Source organism: Chanodichthys erythropterus, chromosome 9, assembly GCF_024489055.1.
Source record: "Chanodichthys erythropterus isolate Z2021 chromosome 9, ASM2448905v1, whole genome shotgun sequence".
Classification (NCBI taxonomy): Eukaryota; Metazoa; Chordata; class Actinopteri; order Cypriniformes; family Xenocyprididae; genus Chanodichthys; species Chanodichthys erythropterus.
Window position 1 is genome coordinate 33,397,352 of NC_090229.1, and position 23,143 is coordinate 33,420,494.

General features: G+C 36.5%; 2 protein-coding genes across 2 annotated transcripts; both read left to right on the forward strand.

Moving 5' to 3' along the window:
- The first annotated feature begins 584 nt into the window (after positions 1-584).
- Positions 585-8,339, forward strand: golm1 (golgi membrane protein 1). The gene is made up of 10 exons (XM_067394030.1): positions 585-691; positions 3,870-4,040; positions 4,138-4,308; positions 4,495-4,549; positions 4,630-4,732; positions 4,827-4,920; positions 5,030-5,210; positions 6,878-7,012; positions 7,089-7,271; positions 7,535-8,339. The coding sequence occupies exons 2-10, from the start codon at positions 3,909-3,911 to the stop codon at positions 7,648-7,650; spliced, it is 1,170 nt and encodes a 389-aa protein (XP_067250131.1). The 5' UTR covers positions 585-691; positions 3,870-3,908; the 3' UTR covers positions 7,651-8,339.
- Positions 8,340-16,500: 8,161 nt separating this feature from the next.
- LOC137026633 (taste receptor type 1 member 1-like) lies at positions 16,501-22,862 on the forward strand. Its single transcript, XM_067394031.1, has 6 exons — positions 16,501-16,682; positions 16,807-17,101; positions 17,242-17,988; positions 19,213-19,425; positions 19,818-19,938; positions 21,928-22,862. The coding sequence occupies exons 1-6, from the start codon at positions 16,501-16,503 to the stop codon at positions 22,860-22,862; spliced, it is 2,493 nt and encodes an 830-aa protein (XP_067250132.1).
- The last annotated feature ends 281 nt before the right edge of the window (positions 22,863-23,143 follow it).

Sequence of the window (23,143 nt, forward strand, 5' to 3'; positions counted from 1 at the left end):
ACCATAAAACCTCACTGGCATGAGATGAAGGTACTCACAACAAGGGTATTTTTCAGAAGTGTGGTTTGGGGCATGTTGTCACATTTTAACTATTTAATTTTTTATTAATTAATACAGTTTATAGAGTTAAATAATTGTTACCTAAAAAAATTATATTTTGATAAGAGTTCCATTGTGAAAGCGTGTCCTACTGGGCATGTTAAATAATTTTTATTTATTTATTTATATTCTGTCTAAAAGTGGAAATGTTCAATTAAAAATATTTTATATTTATGCTTGGTGACATTTTGCTCCTATAACAAATGTTAAATGTAATGCTTCATAATGGGATTTAGCTTAAATTGCAAATGACAAGAACTGTTTATTTACGCGCTGACTGAGCACGTGAGGCTTTTTATACTCAAAAAAAAAAAAAATACATATTTAAAACTTAAATGGTAAAGTCACAATAATATAGATTTCATATGGTAGGTTTTCATTGAGAAGGAATGGAAAATGTCTAAACTGTATCCCAAAGATCCATTCAGCGAGGAAACAACCATTTCCTGAAAACAGTGAATCAGATTGAAGTGCGCGTGCGCGATGCGGTTAAAGGCGAAAACGCTGCAGTTTGTTGAGTGATTTCATCCCGGATATCGAGATGTCCATGATTTATCCCTCTTCCTGACGAGACCTTTCACATTAAACGCCGGTAAGGGAAATTTGACACTAAAACATATAATTCTGAGGCTAATATTTAACATTTATCTTTAATAAAGAGGAAAGTGTGACTAACAATAACAGTAAGTTAGCTGTATTAGCAAGCATGCTACCAGAACAAAAGCAGTTTCGTACTAAATGGATCTACATTTTAAATGTGTTTACACTCTGTGTGGCTTGTTTAATATTAATATTTCCTAATACTCCTTTATTTAATCATTCGTACAGTGAAATGTCTCTTTCATGTACAGTAGTAACGTGTTGCCTCCTGTAAAAGTCCCTGGTGAAGATCATTAATGTCACAGTCACTGTTACTACACCACACTGCTTTGGTTTGGTTTGTTTGGTTTACATTTGGTCCTGCAGTACATCCTGTGCACTTGGTGTTCTCTATATAGTATTTGTTTAGTAATTATGTAAACAAAAAGTACAGGTGGTGTAAATTTAGTGGGTTGGTACTAGAACAACAGGTTTTTAAGGTAACGCCCAAAAAACAATAGGAAACGTATACCATTTTGAAGTTCCTTAAGAAAATAAAAATAATCTTTTCTTACCCCTGTAAAGCCTGACATTTAAAATAGTGAGAGAATATATATATATATATATATATATATATATATATATATATATATATATATATATATATATATATAATGGAACAGTTCATATATGTGTTTTTGTTGAGTATCATATTTGATACATCAGGCTTTTGAGGCTCTCATACTTGGAGGAAAAAACCTCTGTATCAGTAAAACGATGTATGCATAATTAATCATGTAAACCGAAATTGATTCAGTTCAAGTAATTGTTAATCTTGAAAAATTACTAATTTTACAGCAAAAAACACACTTGTACAACAACCTGAAGTGCTTTTACTTGCTAAACAGTATAAACTATCAATCAGAAGGCATGTAGTAGATTGTGTACAACAGGTTTTTCAGCAAAGTTCATGTTCATGTTGATCATTTAGAGCCCTTCGAAATGTGTGTATCAAATACAGTCAGCTTCATAGGGTTAAAAAAAACTCAACTTCTACCAAACCGTTGAGAAGAAAGAAAGAATAACTGGAGCATAACTACATTTTCAGCTACAGACTCCAATGTGATTGTTACTATTAATAAAACATTAGCAACTGATCAGTGCTGTGAAATATTATTTGCTTGAAAAAAATAATTTGTATTTACGAAACAATATGCTTTTATTACTTTTATTACTTTTTACTCTATAACTGAAAAATTTACCAAACTTGTTTCAGTATTTAGTTGATTTTATCTATACAGAAAGTCTCTGAAATCAAAATATGCATGAAAACAAACCCACTTTATGACCAATTACATGCTGCAATGGAATATTCTTGAAAACAGCAGCGATAACTAGTGATTTATGTATGCTTAACAGCACGCATTACCCAAGTAGTAGGCAAGATTCCACAGAAATGCTGTCTATTTTAGTAGGTAATAGGTATGTATGTTATGATTGCTAAAAATGGCTCACTTGGTTTTGACACACAGCTGTCTAACCTCCTCAATTATGGCTCATTTCTACCGGGTGGTACGGTACGGTACAGTACAGTAGGCAGTCATTTCCGTTTCGATTATAAGAAGTTGTGATTGGTACCAAAATACCGAACTGTACTGTAGAACTTTTTTGAGACCCTTCAGTTGGGGTACCTAGCTCAGTAGTCCGGAACCTAAAGGGTGGAGCTGGACTCACTGCAGAACTTTGATTGGTTGACAGAGAATCGTCACTTGCGCAGGAATGACACCACAAGAGGCACCATTTTCTTAAATATACAATTAAAACACAATACCATTGTAACACAAAGTCAGTGAGCAGCAATGTACCATGGTCGACCCAGGAGGTGTAGACCTTCCGGGGTATAGGGTGGGGATCTTTCAAAAATGTTTGATACCGATTCCTGAACAATACCTTTTTTGATGCCAATTTTATAAAATCTGTTTCACCTAAAAAAATCTTTGGTTTTATATTTTAAGTTTGTTGACTATTTTACAGACTTTCTTCTGAGCCACTGCACTGCACAAAGGAATAAAAAAGCACAAATTAACGAAATGTAACCAACACAATAAATCAGTGCAAATAAAGTTCAAATAGTTTTCAATGCAAAATGAACAGTTTCAAGTCAGTATGTGAGGCTCACTGCAGATCTTTAATCACACAGCAATTGTTCTTCTTCTTCAAAAAATTATTAACAATATATATAGAGAGAATTTTTTACATTTTAATGATCAATTCTCTTTGAGAGTTCAGAATAAAGAGCTCCAAAACACAGGCTTTACTCCCTTCAAACTTATATTTTGTCTCGGTTTCCTTACATCATTGTTGGATACATAATAATATATAATTTCTGTTAGTTAAGCTTGTGTATATTTTTAGTTAAAGCTGTTAAGTTATAAAGCAATATCTCATGTAGGGTTTTCCTTTGTGTTTTATATAATGACCCCTAGGAGGTGCTCTAGGCACACGTTTTCCTTGATTGGTTTTCACTGTACGTTCAGTTGAAAACGAAAGTAAAAGAGTGACGCATGTTCGTTGCGTCTTTCTATGATATGAGAGTTAATGTGCGGCACTTCTGTTTTGCTGTTCACAGTGTCTGGAGTGACTGTAGTGAACCGGCTGCTCGCACTCTCACCTGTCCTTTTCGGAGATAAACTGAAAGTGGGTCTCATAGGGTCTCTCTCGCGTGCATAGTTTTATATATTTAGATATAAATAGCAATGTAGTGCAACGTTATTACATTGCTCAACGAGATAGCGACAGCATTTCTCCGCCCCCTCTCCCTGGCTCCGTTTGGAGGTATCGAAATTTGGTACCGAATGACAAGACGCTTTTCGATACTCGATAGTATCGAGGCAATTCGGTCGGTATCTAAAAAGTATAGAATTTGATACCCTGCCCTACCTGGGTATCATTGGTGAAGAAAGGCTGCAAAAGTAAAAGTGATGCCTATCAAGTGACGTCGATCACTACTTTCAGGCATACACCACGCCTATCAAGTAAGGGTACATAAGCCAGGGTTTACCATCCGAATTGTACCGTACTGTACTGCTCGGTGGAAATGAGCCAATATTTCTTTGTCTCTTTTCATTTACGTGTTTATTTCCTGTATTATGGAGCTATATGTCTATATAAGTTTACTCTTTCCCTTTCAGAAACCCATCATTAGGGTGTTTGTGGGACTGTGATAGAGCATGATGGGTGCCCTTGGGAACGGTCGGCGTGGCGGTCGCTCTTCAACTTTGATGTTGGCGGCTCTCATCACCTGCATCCTCCTGCTCGGCTTCAACTATTGGGTCTCAAACTCCAGAAACGTTGAGCTGCAGGTTTGACACTCAGTGTTTGGATGTAGTCTGTGGAGATGTGAGTGGCTGTTTAACTATAATGGGTCTGTCTAGAAAGAAGCTTTGTGTTGTTCTCCAGAGCAAGATATTGGAGCTGGAGGACCGCATGAGGAAGCTGGCTGCAGACAAGGACAGAGAGCAGCAGAAGGCCGAGGAGGAGATGCGCAGACAGAACGAGCAGCTGGAGTTAATGGAGGAAACGCACCACAGACAGCAGCAAAGCTCTCTGAACACCTGGAAACAAGAAAAAGTATGAAAACACTCACTGAAAACAGTTTAGATGGAAACTCAGAGCTAGTAATCATGCAGTTACTGGTCATGATGATACCGAGAATGGCTTTCTATGTAGGTGGTCACTAGGTTTTGATGGCCAAAATGGGATATTGGATGTGCTCCGTGTATGTTTTTAGGTCTAAACGCTTTCTCTCTCTCATAGGACAATCTGAAGCTCAACATTTCCTCCAGTGCTAAAATGGTGCAAGACATGAAGAGTAAGTGTTTACTTCATTATATGTACTCTGTGAGGCATATCATCTGTCCTTCACATTTCTGTTGATCTTTCTTTTATTAGACCGTATGAAGTCATTACTGGAGGATGTGAGTAAAATGCAGAGCGAGCTGAAGTCCTGTCAAAATAACATGGACACGCTCAGTAAGAAAGCCAGCAGTGAGATGTAGGTCCATTGAAAATGCTCTAATCTACAAAACCAAAGACATTATAGAGTTTGATCAGTATGATAATGGCTGTGTGGTGTTTGGTTTGTGCAGGACTCAGTGTAACAAACAAATTGAGGCGATGAAAGAGGAATGCAATGGGAAAATTGCAGCTGCCAAACTGGAAAAGCAAAGGACATCTGAAAAGGTAGCTCTGCAAATACAGCTATGAGAAAAAAAAATGGCCTCAAATGACTCCTTTATATTGATTCTTATTTATTTGGTGTCTCTTACCCCACAATCTCTGTCCTTCACAGAATGCTGATGGTTCCATGCAGAAGGTCTCTGTTTCAAAAGCCAAATCTAATGTTCCCGCCACAAACCATTCAGATAAAATTGTGGCAGAACCTTCAAACAGCAAACCAGAAGTGGATTCGCAGTCCAAAAATGATGCTAAGGTCCAAACCAATGAGTTAGTAGTGGAGAAAAATGAAAAAGGTGCGATCTGCCTGTTTAAGTGTCTAATTAAAAACTAATAGGCCCCCAAAACAGCATTGTCGCGGCCAAAACGCATAAAAAGTTTTCCGTTTTTAGTTGAAAATGGGGTTGTGTAAGAGTACTAGCTAGGTCTGTGACGGTGGCAGGTTTTTTACCACCGTGCTGGGTCCCAAAAGGTTAGTGGTGTTTTTGGGAGAGGGGGGTTAAGTAGCTGGAATTATTTATAGCCTATTATTCAACACAAATAATACACAGTGCAGACATTTTGCTTGTAATGTGATTCAAACTTTAAAAAGTGCATTCAAATTTAAACAATACAAAGTCATTGAGCATGGAAAACAAAAGAATATATATGAAATTTTGGAACCAAGCCAAGTTTAATTATATTTCCCCACAAAGATAAATGCGTCATCATATTATACTGCTCTGCGCTTTGAGAGGGATGTGGGACAGAGACCATCTCTTGTCTAATAACTTAATGTCTCCTCCCAATATATCAATGCAATTGACACTTGTTGTAAAAGGTCTAAAGAGAAAATGTTATCTTCTGCCAGTGCAAGACATTTAGGTTATAGTATATTTGATTTTGCGCTGCCAAGAAAAACAAAACTAAATTACAGGCATGTGTGCAAGTAAAAATGTATCTGTCCTGCAGTGTTTTTCTACTTTACCACAGTAAAGGATGAGTTAAAAGTAAATGAAAGGAAGAAACGTTTATAATTCCCTGTGAAAATGGGTGAGACGTGACTAAAATTTGGGAAAAGAAACAAGAGATTCCATGTTCAGTTGAACAACTCATGGAATATTGTTAAATTCATGGAAAATCAGGTGACCAGATCGCAAAACGGAATACAAAGCCGACAAATGGCTTAAAATTATGGGCTCATGTGCCTCTCTCATTCCTCACAAATTCAGATGTTTTCGATGTAACATTTAATTGTTAACCTATTATTTCTTTTGTAAACAAAGCTTTGTGCTTCAGTCATGTTGTAATATTCATGTAAAATAGCATTCACATATAAAGCACCGGGGTGGGGCGGTTGACCGGCACAGCCCTAGCACAAGCACATCTTTCCACAACAAACCACTTGATTTTCATGCCTGTAGAACATTGAGTACCACACCAGCATATAAACTAGGCACGAAATTAATAATCACTCTATCTTTTTTCAAAATGCATGTTATTTTGATCAATTCAGATCTTCAAACTTCTTTCTAAACACATTAAACAGAAGTGTAAACACTTTAAATGTGTATTGTGAAAAGTCTGTTGTTTGTCATAAGTCAACCTTAAAAACGTAAGTTTTAGGATTCCGTACTATCACTCTTTCAAGGACGATAACAATAAAGTTTTAATAATTGTTCTAACTCTAAGAGAATAGCAAAGTGTACAGTATCAACAGATAAACTATACCAGCTGATTAACGATAAAAAAATTGGCAGCCAATCAGAATCTACCCGACTTTAATGAGCATTTAAAGCAGCAGACGACATTACTGCAGCGTGTGCTTGTAATAAACAGAACATTATTGTCCATTGGTGTCCATAGATATCGTTCTTTGAGTGAACAGGCCTTTAACTCGTCATTTTTTTTTTTTTTTTAATAAAAACTAAATTCTATGTCCCTCCAGCATGTGTTTTAACAACATTCTGTCTGCTTCTCTAAGATGCTGTGATTTCACAAGACTCACCAACCCCTACCTTCAAACGGACCAATAAGAATGAGACTCTTAACAGATCAGCCAATGTAGAAGATCCAGAAGTGGTGGTGGACATTAAAGGGCAGGCTTCAAAGGACACAGGTGGGGTAACGGAGACAATCCAGTTATTAAAACACAACACAGACATGCATTACTAATTTTATCCGTCTTCATGCAGATACTGTGCTGGATGATGCAGGGATTTTAGACCCGAAGGAAAATGACATTGGGATTAGAGACGAGGAGGAGGAAGATGTCAAAATAGGGTACAAGAAAGAGGAAGACGAAGCAAACGGGAAGGAGGACGCCATTATGTACGACAATGAGCGCGAGATAGAAAAACAGCTCTCTAAGATTAAAGGTTGTCTTTAACATCACGATAATCACACAGAAATATTCATGATATAAACCAATAACATTTTTTATTTTAAAATTATTGGATAAAGATGTTAGGGAAATTCATGTCTAACACTTTTTGGTCATTTTTACAAACTGAAGGATGACTTATTTTATGTGGTAAATGACAGCAAGTTACAGAAAGTTGGGTTTAATCTGCATTGTTATATGTCGGAAGTAATTTTGTCCTAAGCAATAAAATTACAAATCATTTTCCGTGTTTTACAGATGAAAACCAAGGTGCAGGTCAGGATCTAGAGGATGATGTAGCTAATTATAATGGCGATGATGACAACCAACCGGAGTCTGAGGATGAGAAGCAGGCGGAGCTCGCAGGGATGTAACAAACGTACTCCTGGTCTGCTGACAGCAACAATTTCTTCAGCTGATGACCCTTATTAGTGACTGTTCTGACCCTGCCAACAGCTCGGCAGACGTTGCTGTAAACTTGCTGTAAAGAGTTGTGCTGGTGAATATTGCACTACTGTGTAATGAAGGATATGAGTTCATGTCAATAACAAATTCTCATGTGTCTTACCAGGACCGGCATGATGAAAACATTCTTTTTCTATTACTGATTTTAGTTTAAACTTGAATCTAACTACTTATGACATTAAGCCTTTAAATGAATGCACCATGGTGAATTGTCCCTACATCAAACCTCTTCTTAAATGTAAGATGCTTTGCTCTTGTACAAAAGCAACTGCTGTTTTATTACAAAAACTTCTTTATTGTGTCTTTACGGTTTATTTTCCGTTTTAATGAAACTAGATGTCTAAACATTTTAGCTGCTGAAAAACACATAGGAACATTAGATGTTTAGACTAAAAGACACATTCCTCATCACTCATTTAATAACAGTGCAATCCAGTCTTATTTGCTGTAAAAGGTTACTTTTCTGTTGATGTAAGATTTTTTTTTTAATTTTCATGTTGGGAACTGGAATGTTTTTGAAAAATATGGGTTTCTTACTGAATTTCTGATCTCATAATAAATTTTTTTTGTTGCGCTCCTCTACTTATTGTGTGGCTATAGATGAGCAATGGCTGTGGCGGTTTGTAATGAAATGCTAGTGTACTATACAGTACTGCTGTATACTGTATTTTTTAAAAGAGCAAAGCATGTATATTACATTGTCACAGGACCTCATTATGTTGCATATGAACTCAGCAAGTGACATCCAGTTATCACCGAAGTAGTCAATTTGCAATTTTGTGTAAAAATGTCAACTTTGGCACTTACAGATAATATATCAAGAAGATGTTAGAAATCATGGTTAATATTTGGCTCTTTCGTCACACTGGTTATAGAAGAAAGCACATTGTTGGATATATTATCTACTTAGTATGGATAAGCATGTGGTGTGCTGCATATTTTGGCAATGCAATAGGAGAGATCATGCATATATACCATGCATATTGATAATTCATGATAATGAGCACAGTGCATATTCTGAGAAATAATGTATGCTATTCTGAACGCAGCCTGTGTAGTGTGCTCCCCTTTAAGAACCTAGATACTAGTTAATAAATATCTCATAACCAGCGTTGGGGTAACGCATTACAAGTAACACGAGTTACATAATTGGATTACTTTATACAGGTAACTAGTACAGTAACACATTACTTTTACATTTACAACAAAAATATCTGATTTACTTTTTGAAATAAGCAACGCAAGTTACTTTGTTTTCACTTTTATTGACTGACAGCTCTCCTGTCTCCATGTTGAGAGAAATCGGGAGTGCAGAGGAGTTGTGTGGGCTGTGTAAATATACTTATACTAGACTAGTTCTAGACTAAATGTGAACGTACTTGTTACTCAAATTTAATTTATTACTCATTACTAGTTACTCCTTTCAAAAGTAATATAACTTTTACTTATTACTTTATGGCATTAGAAATAGAAGATGTAATATTCCTCATAAAATTCTCCTAAAATGTTACTAACAACATATTTCTGCCTCATCATTTGACCAAAATCCACAAACAGTCAATGGTGATTGATAGTGACTTTTAAGTAAAAGTGTTGTATTAATTTAATTAATTGTCATAGCTTGAACATAATTGTAGCTATAATTTCTCGGTTACCATATGATTATATTTCATAATGTATTTTCTAAAAAGAAATCACATAAGTTAGTAGGAAAATTATTAATCAATGTAATGGAAATATTTCCATCCACTAAATGTAAGCTTTTCCATATTCCAAGCTTGCCTGCTGCACTGGTGGCTTCATGTGCCTGTGCAAGTCGTGAAAACAGTACTGTACTTACTATAGTAATAACAGTAAATTATGCATAATTACAAAAAACTAACCCTAAACCAAACCCTAACCCTAACTGTAACTCTATAGTAAGTACATGTAGTTAATTAATAATACTCAGTACTTATTTGAGTAATTACAATGTAACTAGGGCACCGTAAAATAAAGCGTAACCCTTTATTTTAAGGTGTCCTTCTTGCACTGTAATTATACATTTAAGTATTGAGTAATATTAAGTAGCAGTATGTACTTACTAGAGGGTTACGATTAGGGATTGGTTAGGTTTATGGTTAGTTGCATGTAATTATGCATAATTGAAAGTTAATACTATAGTAACTACATTTAACATGTAACAATGACACTCAAAAATAAAGCGTTACCCTGAAATCTTATTTGTAAATAGTTACAAAACTAGTTACTGCAAAATGTAATATTATTATTGTAAGTAGTTACTGCTCATAACACATAATATTTCATGTTCTATGTCTATAATACATAACATTTCATGTTCTATTGAATAATTGAAAGGTGGGGAAAAAAAACAAAAAACAGGTGGAAATCTCTTCAAATATTAATAGCCTACCTGTTATATAGACCAACACTTTAAAATTTCTTTGGGCTAATAATTATTGTGAAAGGCAGTATACAATCATTTTGAATTATTAATAATTATTTTAAATTAGTAATAATACACTGTGTGCAGAATTATTAGGCAAGTTGATTTTCTGATCATATTTTTTTTCCAAGCACATTTTACCAATTCCAATCCACATCAATCTTAATAACTACTATTAATATTATTTTTAAGTGATATAGTTCATGAAGGCTGGAAATGAAAAATGCCTTATATTCAGGTGTGCAGAATTATTAGGCAGGTTTGCTTTTACAGGCAAAATGAGCCAAAAAAGAGATTTAACTCAGACTGAAAAGTCAAAAATTATTAAATACTCATGAGAAGGACGCAATACTAATGCAGTACTAGAAATCGCAAAGTTAAAGCATGACCAAGGCACAGCAAAATTCTGGGTGTTCTGTCCTCTCTCTAAATTAAGGCAATAATGGCAAAAAAATGGCAATAATAAATAAATACTGGTAAATATGCAGGACAGCCATCATATGGAGGGAAAAGGTGCACTGCATGGGACTTCCACCCCAGCTTCAGAAGGATTGAGGTGGGCAGTGACAGCTTCCTTCACTGGGGGGAGCTTTATATAGCCCCAATGATCAGCACCACCAACAGAGGAGAGGAACCCACATCCCAAAACATGAGCATGAACCGAGTGCAGGCTGCTCTATCGTTTAGAAATCTTAACTTTATCATACACCCATGAATGAGGTGTGAAAGATATTTCTGCATCAGAACATCATAGAGATCAGGTTGTGGGCTTTTTTGACTCAGACTAGCAAGTAGTCTTTAAATAACACCCTGGCAACTGTCTAGTCACACCCTAGTAACCATATAGGATACCCTGGCAACACTCATCCAAAGGGGAGCATATATTCCTACTTCAAGACCCAACAGTAGTTGGGGAGGGAGGTAAAAGAAGTAGAGGGAATGTTTACTGCCCTACATAATTCTGTTCACCTTGCATTAACCCTACGAGGGTACTTACCAAGCAGCCTGTTCACAGGGGAGCATAATTCTGCTTTAAATCCTAAAATAGGGGAGAATATAGCTCAACCCTGGAATAAGATACTTTCGAGACATCAGAGCGGAGCAAGAGAGATGCAGGAGACAATCAACCTCCACTCACAACCACTGACCAATTCTACTCTCACCTTGGGGGGCAGATGAAGTGGGCAGGATATCCTCAGACATAAGCCATCCTACAACCTAATCTTAAATCACCGCAACAGTGTGCATAAGTAAGCAAGCACTGCTTAGTGCACACTATGAAACAAGCAACAGAAAGATTCCTGTTTTACTTTTAACCAAAAAACCTGCTTCATTCCTATGCCAATTCGGCAATGGTTGTTTTCAAATCCTCCCTCAGGAGGAGACCATGAGTAATAATGAAGGGTCTGTATAGCAAGGTCATCTACATTCTATCAATCTGACACTGGACCAAATCTCCAGAGGAGCATGCTGCCCCAAAAGGCGGGCCTGGAGCCTTTGCATCACCGGTTTGTCTCACCACCCTCTGGCATACTAAGTTGGTGATACAGTTGATGTTGGGCGGATTGCATGGTGTGCAGGGCCCAGGCCCGTCTTGCCTTCGCATATGCCTTGCCATGAGCATCTAGGATCTGGGGGCGAACCAGACACAAATTAATCTTCCAGATGATTTGTTCAAACATGGTTCCACACAAAAACCCAAATCAACATTCTAGGACTGAGCTAACTAACAAAACCCCCAGCTTAGTACTTTATGGCCTTGCAAGCTTGAAAGAGATGATCCTAGCTAAAAGGAAGATCATTGTCAGTGTTTGGCAGTTTATTAAAGACGGATTGGTTTGGAGAAGGCACAGTTTGAACCCCATCAAGATAATGCCAGAGGTTGTTTGATCTCACGATAGAGATACAAAACAAACCTCCTTCTTCTTAAAGACCTTTAAATTACCTTTTGGGCTGAAGTCTCTTAAAAACCACAGAGACAGCTTTTACACATAAAATGCATCAAATCATTCCAAAATGATGACTAAATGGACTTGTAATCAAACATCATTCAACTGCATAATTCTATATCAGGTCTACAACCTATATATGTGACCATTATGCTTAGATCACTCACAAATCATGTAATTGTTATAGTTATTGAATGTTTGATTGAAAGTGTGCCTTGTTTGGTATGAGTGTAAATCTGTTCATAACTCAAATTTTGGCTTGAATGAAATCTGTGTAAAATGTAGAGAAATCATGTCTAAACTGTACTCCCTGTACTCTCTGCTAAGAGCAGGAATGTTATAAGAGACCATATTCACAAAACATCTTAAGACTAAAAGTATCTCCTAAATCACCAATTTATTTTAGGAGTCCTAGATTTTTGCTCTAAGAGTATTTTACAAAGCATTTTAGCACTAAAACTAGCTCCTAAATCTGCTAAACGTTAGGAGTAGTCAAGAGGACTCCTAAGTCACTAAGAAGACCAAATCACAAACATTCCTAATCCACCTAAAGACACTGTACACCATGAGATAATAGTGATAGAGCTTTAGGTGCTGAACTTTTTCTTCATAAATGCAATACATTTTGATTTATAGATTTGAATCTGTGATAAGGTATATCTTTAATAAATAAATATTGTCCAATGGAAAATATCTGTGGCAGTGGTTTTCATAAGTTCACAAAAATGATTGAATAGAGTAATAAAATATATAATAAGCGTATTTGGTGTAGGCCTACTGTCCAAGGGCTCCGAGCTTGGAATTTAGCCCAAACCCAAAGTTCTCCCCGTATCCCCAGGACCCCAGCCGAGAGTGAGGAGCGGGGTGGTGGAAGGATGCAGAAAACTGTTAAAGTAAGGCAAGCCGGCTCTCATCTGTGTATTTATTCCTCTTCTTGTGCTGATTATAAAGACCGTTTGAATGTGTTCCTCCCAAACTTTGTTTATAAAACATACTTTGTCGCTTGAATTCTGCATTCTCTTGAGATGCAGACATCCAAGAGGTGGACAATTAACTGTATATACTAGTTTAATTAGTGACACTTAGCCTACATTTTAAAACCTTTATTTGAATATGGCAACATTTGTATTTTAAACCTTTATTTTAATATGGAAACACGACACCTCATTCTACAATATTTCTATGATTAAATCGCTGACTCCTCCCCCATCAGCCAATCACTGTGTGTATACTCCATAGCAACGAGGTCAACCCCGCCCTTACTTTTAGCTTAAGACTTCAGTCTATTCCTTAGTAAAAGTTTGTTTCAGCAGCTTTGTGAACAGGTTTTCAGAGAAAACTCCTAGCTAAGAACTTTTACAGCTATTTAGGAGAACTCTTAGTGGCAAGATAAAATGTTTTGTGAATACAGCCACCTCTGAACCAAAGATGATCCCCAATTGGTCAGAACCTCTCAATGAGGTTGGACAAACACCTCAATTTAAAAATTCAGGACACAAAGAATCAGATCACTAATGAAGACAGGCAGATCAAGATCAGATGAAAATGGGTTAAGAATGAACGGCTTCATTCAAACCATCTGACTCGTTTCACTTTCTCTCATTTACTTCACTCTAAAAAATGCTGGGTTAAAAAAACCCAAGCTGGGTAAAATATGGACAAACCCAGCAGGTTGGGTTAAAAGGCACTTATTATGCCCTCTTTCACATGATGTAATTTAAGTCTCTGGTCTGGTCAAGTTTCAGCTTAAAATACCCCACAAATTTGCCCCTATTTGAGGGTGAGCAAAAACATTTTAATATATTGCTGGCTAAAAAAATAAATCCAAAATTGGTTGAAAAAAAATGGCTGGGTGAAAACAACCCAATCCCTGGTTTTGTCCATATTTAACCCAGCAGTTTTTAGAGTGTTGGTTTCCTTTCTTTGCCATTGAGAGCCTCATGTTCGAAGTTAAGTTTTGTCGCAAAGTTTAATCAACGTCTCCAGTCTTTGCCCACCTCAAAACTTCAGCCATGAGGGAGACTCCATTCATCCGCCAACACACCCATGTGATTGGCTTCCTGTAAGGTAGTCCACTGAGGCAAGTTGCAGGCGAATCCAAATGCAGTTTTATTAATTCAAATATAAAACAATGCAAAATACAATAGAAACAAAGGCTTGACTTGGCAAACAAGAACCTAAACAAACTCTCCAACAGTGGTATACAGACAAGACTTGACAAACACTAGGGCTTAAATACACAAGGACTAATAACAAAACAAGGGACACCTGGGGGGTATTCCAGAAAGCAGGGTTAACTTACTGTCACATATACCCTGAACTCTTGGTTGATTAACCCAAACCTTGCTTACTCGAGGTATGCTGGTTCCAAAAATGCGTCCGAGAGTAGGTTCAGCCAACCCAGAGTATGTTCCCGGTTAACACACAAGACATTCTCAACAGAGCGACGAATCGATGATTCACCATGGAAACAGACGCTAAGAAAATGCGCGCCATTCTACTTTATTCTTCTTCTTTTGTTTAATGGCGATTTACATAACCTACTTGGTGCACATCACCACCTATTGGTTGGTTGTGCAATCATTTTTTAATCTTAATATTGTTTGTTTGATGCTAATTATTTAATATATATCACATATATGATATGTATTTTATTATAGAAATTATAGCATAGAAAATGTCCTGTTATAAAGGATAAAAAGCAGATCCATGTGTGAGATGACAATAAAATAAATTAATATATTAGAATTGAATAAACATTTATATATTGTATAATATAACATTGTGTATATAACTGTAACTATATAACAAATTTAGATACATTAATATAACCATATTGATAATATAACATGCATCTGATATCCTCTTAAGCTAACTAACCCTTGAACATAACCTGCTCCGGAGCAGGTTATGTTCAGAGAGCAAGTTGCTATGGCTACTTATATACCCTAAAAGTTACCTCCGTTTTTGGAACCGAAAGTTGAGGTTATCCGCTTACTTACTCTTAAACATACCCAGGTATGTCACATAACCTGCTTTCTGGAATACCCCCCTGTGCACAATCAAACCAATGACAACACAACACATGAGACTAGGGAAGCACATGACATGATCACATGAGGACAAGGGAATTACATGACATGGGAGCACATGGCAAACCGGGCAACATGAAACATGACAATGACTATTTACAAAATAAGAAACATGAAACTATAATCAGACACGAAGAAACCGCCAGTGAATTAAAGAACCTGGGAAATCCCTCTCCAGCAAGGACCACAAAGGGAATCCCCATTCAAAGACATCAACAACAAATGCAAGTAACGCCTCTCACCCAAACTGGTGCAATGATATAAAATGTAATAACCCTGCCTAAGAAACAATAACGGGGTAAATTAATGATTGACTGTTTGTTCAGGTCAGGTTTTCCAAAGTGCATACATTGCTAGAAACTTTGGATTTCATTATTTCACTCTCTTAAAACTGTGTCTTTTGTTATGTTCTTACGAACGTAATGTCTTAAACTGCTGATCTTTGTTACCTTGCTAATAAATAGTGTTTTCATTATAGTTTGGATATTAATATTCACTTTAGAGTGAATAGTTACAGCCCATTCAAATGAACGCTGGACGATTCATTTACTCGGTCGTAAGACCATGAGTGCCTCCTATTCCCTCGAGAGCCGAATGCACTCTGCGCAAATGCTATATTCTCATCTTTTGGGAGAGAATGAAGCAAGAACACACCGTGAATGCAACGCAGTGAGTGCACCCAGTGTTCATCTTCTACATACATACAAACAAGTTGCTCCTGAAGAAAATAGGCTGATGACATGTATTACAGGTGCTATTTTATACTTGCGGGTACTCAGCTTATGACATCATTGACTGTCGTCCACCAATAAATTGGCTTGTTTGTCATTATGATGGCATTCCCAATAGCGTCAATATCAGACACAGTGTCGAAATTCCATTGTATTCATTCCAGGAGCAGTTGTGGCCTAATGGTTAGAGAGTCAGACTTGTAGCCCGAAGGTCATGGGTTCGCGTTTCAGTACCGGTAGGTTTGATTGTAATCCAACTGTAAACCCCTGCTGAGAGTTTAGAAGGGTACAGTTTGTTTCACACGGGTTTGTAAAATTTGTTTTTTTTTTATGATGAGCATTGTGGTGTAATGCTCTATTTAATAACTGACTGACATATGCCTTGTGAGTTTAGATATGGAAATGGGCATTTGTATCATTGAATATGGTTTAAGCAAATTGAAATGAGTTTTAAGAAAATTAAGAGTAGAATATAAGCCTGACACTCAAACGACTAGCTACTGCACATCCCTGTTTATTGACCGAAGGGCCATCTTAAACAATGTGTCTCGGTAGAATTTACATTTTCCTTGTGGGCTTTACTAATTGTTTCTTTTTCAAAGTTTCTTGCTCAAAATCTGAGTTCAGCTTGGAAGGAGATTACTTATTGGGTGGCCTTTTCCCTTTACATGAAGCTGACCATGTGACACCCCTGTTCTCCCCAGAGACCACTCAATGTTTCAGGTAAGCAAGGATTTTTTTATTTCAATATTTCATATTTTAAATCAAAGCAGCATTTCGTCAAAGTCAAATTTATAAACAAAAACTTTAATTACATGCTATTAACTTCTTCACTGATGTTTTCAAGGCACCGTTTCTCAAAATCTGGCTATCAGATGTTGCAAGTACTGAGGTTTGCTGTTGAGGAGATTAACAACTCCACCACTCTTCTGCCCAATGTTTCTCTGGGCTATGAAATTTTTGACCATTGTTCTAATACAAAGAATTTCCCTTCAGTCTTAAGTTTTATCTCAAATAATGGATCAATAAAACCTAAAGAAAAACTTAACAATCGGCCTAAAGTGATTGCTTTAACAGGGCCATATGGAAGCACACCAACTATTACTATTGCACAACTAATCACAACGGACCTCATACCATTGGTAAATTGTTTCTTTTTATGCAGTTTACATAATGAAATGCTTACACACTTACTCCCAACCCTTTGTTCAGGACTACCAAGTTATATACAGTATGATGCTAATGAATTGTTTATAATATTTTGTTTTCCTCTCTTTCAAAGGTGAATTATGGAGCTACTAGCTCTGTGTTAAGTGATAAACTTCAGTATCCCTCTTTTGTAAGAACAATCCCTTGCAACAAAAACCTGATAGAGATGATTATTCACATCATACGGTGGTTTGGATGGAACTGGGTTGCCTTTCTTGGTAGCCAGGATGATTACAGTTCAGATGGACTAAATCTGTTTAACGAGTATATAAGCAATACTGGCATTTGTCTGGCCTATCAAGAGCGTCTAAGCCTAAATGCAAACTACAGTCTAGCACTTCAAAAGATTGATATGCTAAACATCAATGTCATTGTTGTTTTTGCTGTGTCACAATATGCCAACAAAATTATCAAAGCAGCCATAGCAAACAACATCCAAGACAAAGTATGGATTGCAAGTCAAGCGTGGGCGATGAATCAACAGATTCCCAGAGAGCCAGGAATTGGGAAAATTGGCACAATCATTGGTATTACCGAAAGATTGTTGTCATTGCCTGGATTTAATGAATTTGTCTATAAAGACAGGAGAACAACTGATGTTAACCATAATGAAGAGAGTGACATCCAGAGTACGAGTAAGACGTGTAATCAAGTTTGTGATTACTGCACACTGTTGACCCCAGAGGAGATTATAAGTGAAAATCCCACATTCTCCTTTGCCATCTATGCTGCCATATATACCATAGCTCATGCTTTACATAAGGTTCTTCAGTGCGACATGAGTGAATGCCGCAAAAACACAGAGGTTAAGCCATACATGGTGAGTGAATTCATTTGAATCCATGACAAGTTGAATCATTGTTTTAATTACATTATTGAATAACAATGATTTAATTAATTACATAATAAATAATATTGGTCATTTTTAAGAAATTGCATATTACATTATAATTATTATTCAATAATTGGTAACATTTTATGTTGATGGTCCACCAACAGACATTCTACTGACTGTAAAGGTGATAATACACGGGGCAACTTTTTGAGCAATGTTGCTGGGCAATGTTGCCGTCAACAGGCAACCTGATGAGACACAGGGCAACTAATTAGGGCAACAGACAGTTGGCAGCAACTAATCAGAGAGGAGCAAATCTATTGCTAACTCAATAAATACTTTATTATAAACACTTGTTAGGCACTTTATTTCAACTTTTCAAATATTTTCTTCATTTTTATTAAAAATAAATGCCTTTCCGAATTGATTTGTGACAGGAAAAGGGAGAAGAGCGAGTTAGGCAAAAGGAGGATTCAAACCCGCGTCGATCGCATCAAAAAACTATTCAAAATGTCAACCGCCCTACAGCCTACGCTACTACAGACTTTAAAAAATTTTCGTCTTTTTCGTATTTAACTGAAATCATTCAATAGCTTCATTACAGCATACACACATTACTTTCGGACAGTTGTTGGTATTTTAAGCAATATATGAGGTAAATCCCCTGTTTTGGGTTGACGCATGACAACTTACTAGCGTAAAAAGATAAAGGTTCACACTCCTTTTCTCCGCTCCACTGCCGCTGAGATGCCGCCATCTTGTTTGAATTTTTTTCTGAAATCTCCGAACCGGTCATGTGATCGGCTGCTAACATTCTGATTGGAGGATCTCAAAAAATTGCCCACGACCGATCTAACGTATCCAGATATACATTTGTTGCTCATTCTCAGTGGGAAAGTGCCCAAGCAACGTTGCCCGGCAACATTGCTCAAAAAGTTGCCCCGTGTATCATCACCTTAAGTGACTTTGCAAGTGCATGTCAACTTTATTCTATCCTCTACTAATATAGTGTTAGTAGACATGCAGGTGCAACGTTACTTATAGTCAACAGAATGTGTTAAAGGGACCATCAAAATAAAGTGAAACCCAATAATTTAATAAATAAATAAAACAAAAGTAATATTCATTTTATCAAAGTTATAGTCATAATATTATGTGTTTTTTCTTTTTGTTAAAAAATAAATAAAAAATCACCACAACCCTTAACAGCTTCTGGGAGAAATAAAGAAGTTGGATTTTCCACTCAATGGCCGTCATGTGAAATATGATGATAATTATGATCCAACCATCAGTTATGCAGTTGTGCTCTGGCACACTGACGTGAATCCTCCACAGTTTGAGATGGTGGGCACATATGATACATATCCAGAAGTGACTTTTACCATCAACAACTCTCTCCTGCCATGGCATAACAATGGTTCTGTAAGTTTTCATTTGATGAGCCTTTATCTAAACATTTCACTTTATAGATTCCAGTTTTTCCAAATCAATCAATTTCAATCAATTTTGAAATACTGACATCAAGACTATTAGATTGTTCTCTGTTGATTGCATATGCATTTATAATTGAAAAAGCACATTTATGATAAAGCTGACAAAAGATCTTTTTTCTTTATTTGAAAGCAAGATCTGATAAATTTGTATGTTTAAGGGAATTATATAACTTGTATTTTGTAATTCGCAGTCCGTTTCCGGAAATTGAATATTGTTTAGATGACTAAATTGTTTGAGAATACTGACGTCAGTTTAAAGAAATGTGTAAAATCAGTTGAAAAAAAACTTTAAATTTAATGAAAAATTTCTGTTCCTTTAAGGTTCCTTTCTCAAACTGCTCTGCTGAGTGTAAGGAGGGATTTTCAAGGCAACCTGAAGGTTTTCATAGTTGCTGTTTTATGTGTAAAGAATGCCCATGCAATAGCTATGTGAATTATTCTCGTAAGTACAAATTAATGTCCAAAAACATTACATGCAGTTTTTTGTTGCAATTTTCACAAGCAAGTGCTGTTACAGTGAGTTGCAGGAAGCAGACGAAAAAGGAGATAATCGTAATTCCAACACAAAGGTTTATTAACATAGTCTAGAACACAGCAAACGGGAAGCATCAACACACCTTACCAAGACGAGAACCGACAATGAACTGAAAGACACAGGGAGTATAAATACACAGACAACATAATGACAGACACCTGAATGTAATCAGTAACCAAGGAGACTAACTAGAATGTGATTACGACTACACAGAACTGAAGCACAGGAAACAAACACACAGGAATAAAACTAACACCAAACATAACATAACTCTGACAAGTGCTAAATTTTCAAAACATACCAAAAATATCCTTTTCACTAGTGTTTAATCTATATAAATGTTTCATTCACAGTAACTGCCTTTCATAATGCTGTTACTATCAATCTTTTCATAAGCATCTATCTTGTTTAATTTAATACATTTGTCTATCATTTAATCCAACTGATGACTACTAAGTGATTTTTTTTTTTTTCTAAAATATCAGAAAGTTTTCAGTGATGGGTAGGTTTAGGGGTAGGGTTAGTGTGGGGGATAGAATATACAGTTTGTACAGTAGAAAAATGATGTCTATGGAATGTCACCATAAAACATGACAACCCAACATAGCTTGTTTTTTTCAGTATAGACTGACAAATTATTTTAACTAACACTCAATCTGAAAGGTCAACTACAATATAGATTCAGCCGAAAGATACAGTGCAGAATATGTGGGTGGAGTTTAGATAGAGGAGGGGAAATTGTTGCCGCTCCACTCCACTCACTCTACAGTGAGAACATTTGCAAACTCTGTTGTTCTAGCACAAAACCTCATGGCTGTATCATATCTTCTTCACATCTTTTAATCTCACACTGGATACATACTATCACAAACATTATGTATTTTACTATAAAGGCACAATGTGTAAAATTGTTGGATTAAAATATCCAAAAACCACTAGAACAATGTTATATATTTTGTTGACTTATGTACTTATATTATCCCAAATGTTTCCAAGAATGTTTAAATCCAGAGGAATAAGCAATTTTAACCAGGACACGGACCTTGTCCGTGCGTCACCGATCAATGACCCGCATTACCCTCGATTTCCTCAACTGTTTGGATGGATACATTAATCGACAGAAAATAATAATCATGTTATATAGCTTAACACAGTAAGTCTTATTGTTTAAATTGCATTTGCTTGATTTACAGCGAGTACCATGTTTTACCATACCTAATATCGATCTAGCTTAATGCATTGCGCATTAACTGTCTCATAGTAGCTGCCGAGCGAACGCAGAGAAACTATTACAACTTTCCACACACAAAAGTATCTAATATGATAAAACAGCGCTGCGTTATCCCACATAATAAAAGCTTCACTGCTCTCGAGGCATGTGTCGCGCTCGTCTCTCATTAGCAATCGCTTCAGCGGCCTCGTTCAGCTCCCACAGCACTTGGCCCTGCTCTGCTTCATACTACAGTAACATTAATAATCTCAATGAGTCCCGTCCTGATTCTTTTTCACCAGCTATAGACGTGAAGACAACACTTCCCATGATTCCACGAAATCAGGGCGTCATCAAGCTACGCCTTTGTTTTGAATAAGCGACCGCTAGCGGTGAAAATGTACATATTGTGCCTTTAGGTCAGTTACATAAGTTAGGTAATGTGTCTATTTTTTTATGCAACAAGGCTGACAATTGAAACTAATTATTATGTGGAAAGAAAACATTTTGTAAGAATGACTAGCTGTGTTACAAGTGTGAACAGTTTGGATTTTTGTAGTTTTAGTATTTTCTTTTAAATAATATAATTATTAGTGTAATGATTACTCTTTTTAAAAGTATGCTGTACTTCTTTTTCACAAAGCTTTTAGAAAATACTATTATAAACATTCATACTATTTTTTCAGGGGACCCCTATACCTGTTTTCCATGTGCAGAGAATGAATGGTCTGATGAAGGCAGCACAACATGCAAGACACGTTCTGTTGTCTATCTTCAGTTCACAGAAATCCCGTCCATCGCTGTCTTGGTTTCTGCCATATGTATAATTATTTTACTCATTGCCATATTTTGTATTTTCGCCTACAATTACAACACCCCAGTGGTGAGGTCTGCTGGTGGTAGCATGTGTTTCCTGATGCTGACATGCTTGATTTTGTCTAGTATAAGTGCGTTCTTTTTCTTTGGAAAACCCACATCTGCACTTTGCCTTATGAGAAAGGCCATATTTACATTTTTCTTCACTGTCTGCATTTCCTGTTTGACTGTCCGTTCCTTTCAAATTGTTTGTGTTTTTAAAATGGCTGCTCAGTTCCCTAAGGTGCACAGCCTTTGGGTAAAGCACAATGGCCAGTGGCTATTCATTGCATCTGTGTCTGTCATTCATTTAATTTCTTGTGTTGTATGGATGACTTTCTCTCCTGACAAACCCATCGCCGACTCATGGACTTTTAAAGATCAAATTACGCTCATCTGTGAAATGGGGAATACATTAACCATAACCGTAGTTGTGTTCATAAGTTGGTTTCTTGGTTTCCTGTGTCTCCTGTTTTCTTATATGGGAAGAGATCTGCCAAAAAGTTACAATGAGGCCAAATCAATAACCTTTAGTCTCATTTTGTACTATCTGACCTGGATTGTATATTTCACAGCATACCTATCTTTCAAAAGCAAATACATCACTCTTTTGAATGCAATAGCCCAGATATCCAGTATAAATGGAATACTTTTTAGCTATTTCATACCAAAATCATATGTCATAATATTCCAACCACAAAAGAACACTCCTGCATACTTTCAAACATCTATTCAGAATTACACCCAAACTATCAGTAGGACTTAGACATTAGTCTTTGTGTATCCACCTTATTTTTAACGTAAGATTAGTGCTGCCATTTGTAACTTGAATGTGCAAGGCTTCCGGTCTCATCCACTTCCAGTTATTTTAGCTGAACAAAAACAGTCCTTTATGCTGATGGATATTGCTGGTATTTGTTATATTATCTGAATCTGTTATCGTAATCATAAACATGATTTGTAGCACAAATAGCTTTATCTTCTACTGCACTTTGTTATTCTTCTAGTTATTTAGAGGCTAATGAATGGAACGTCGAGCACATTCAC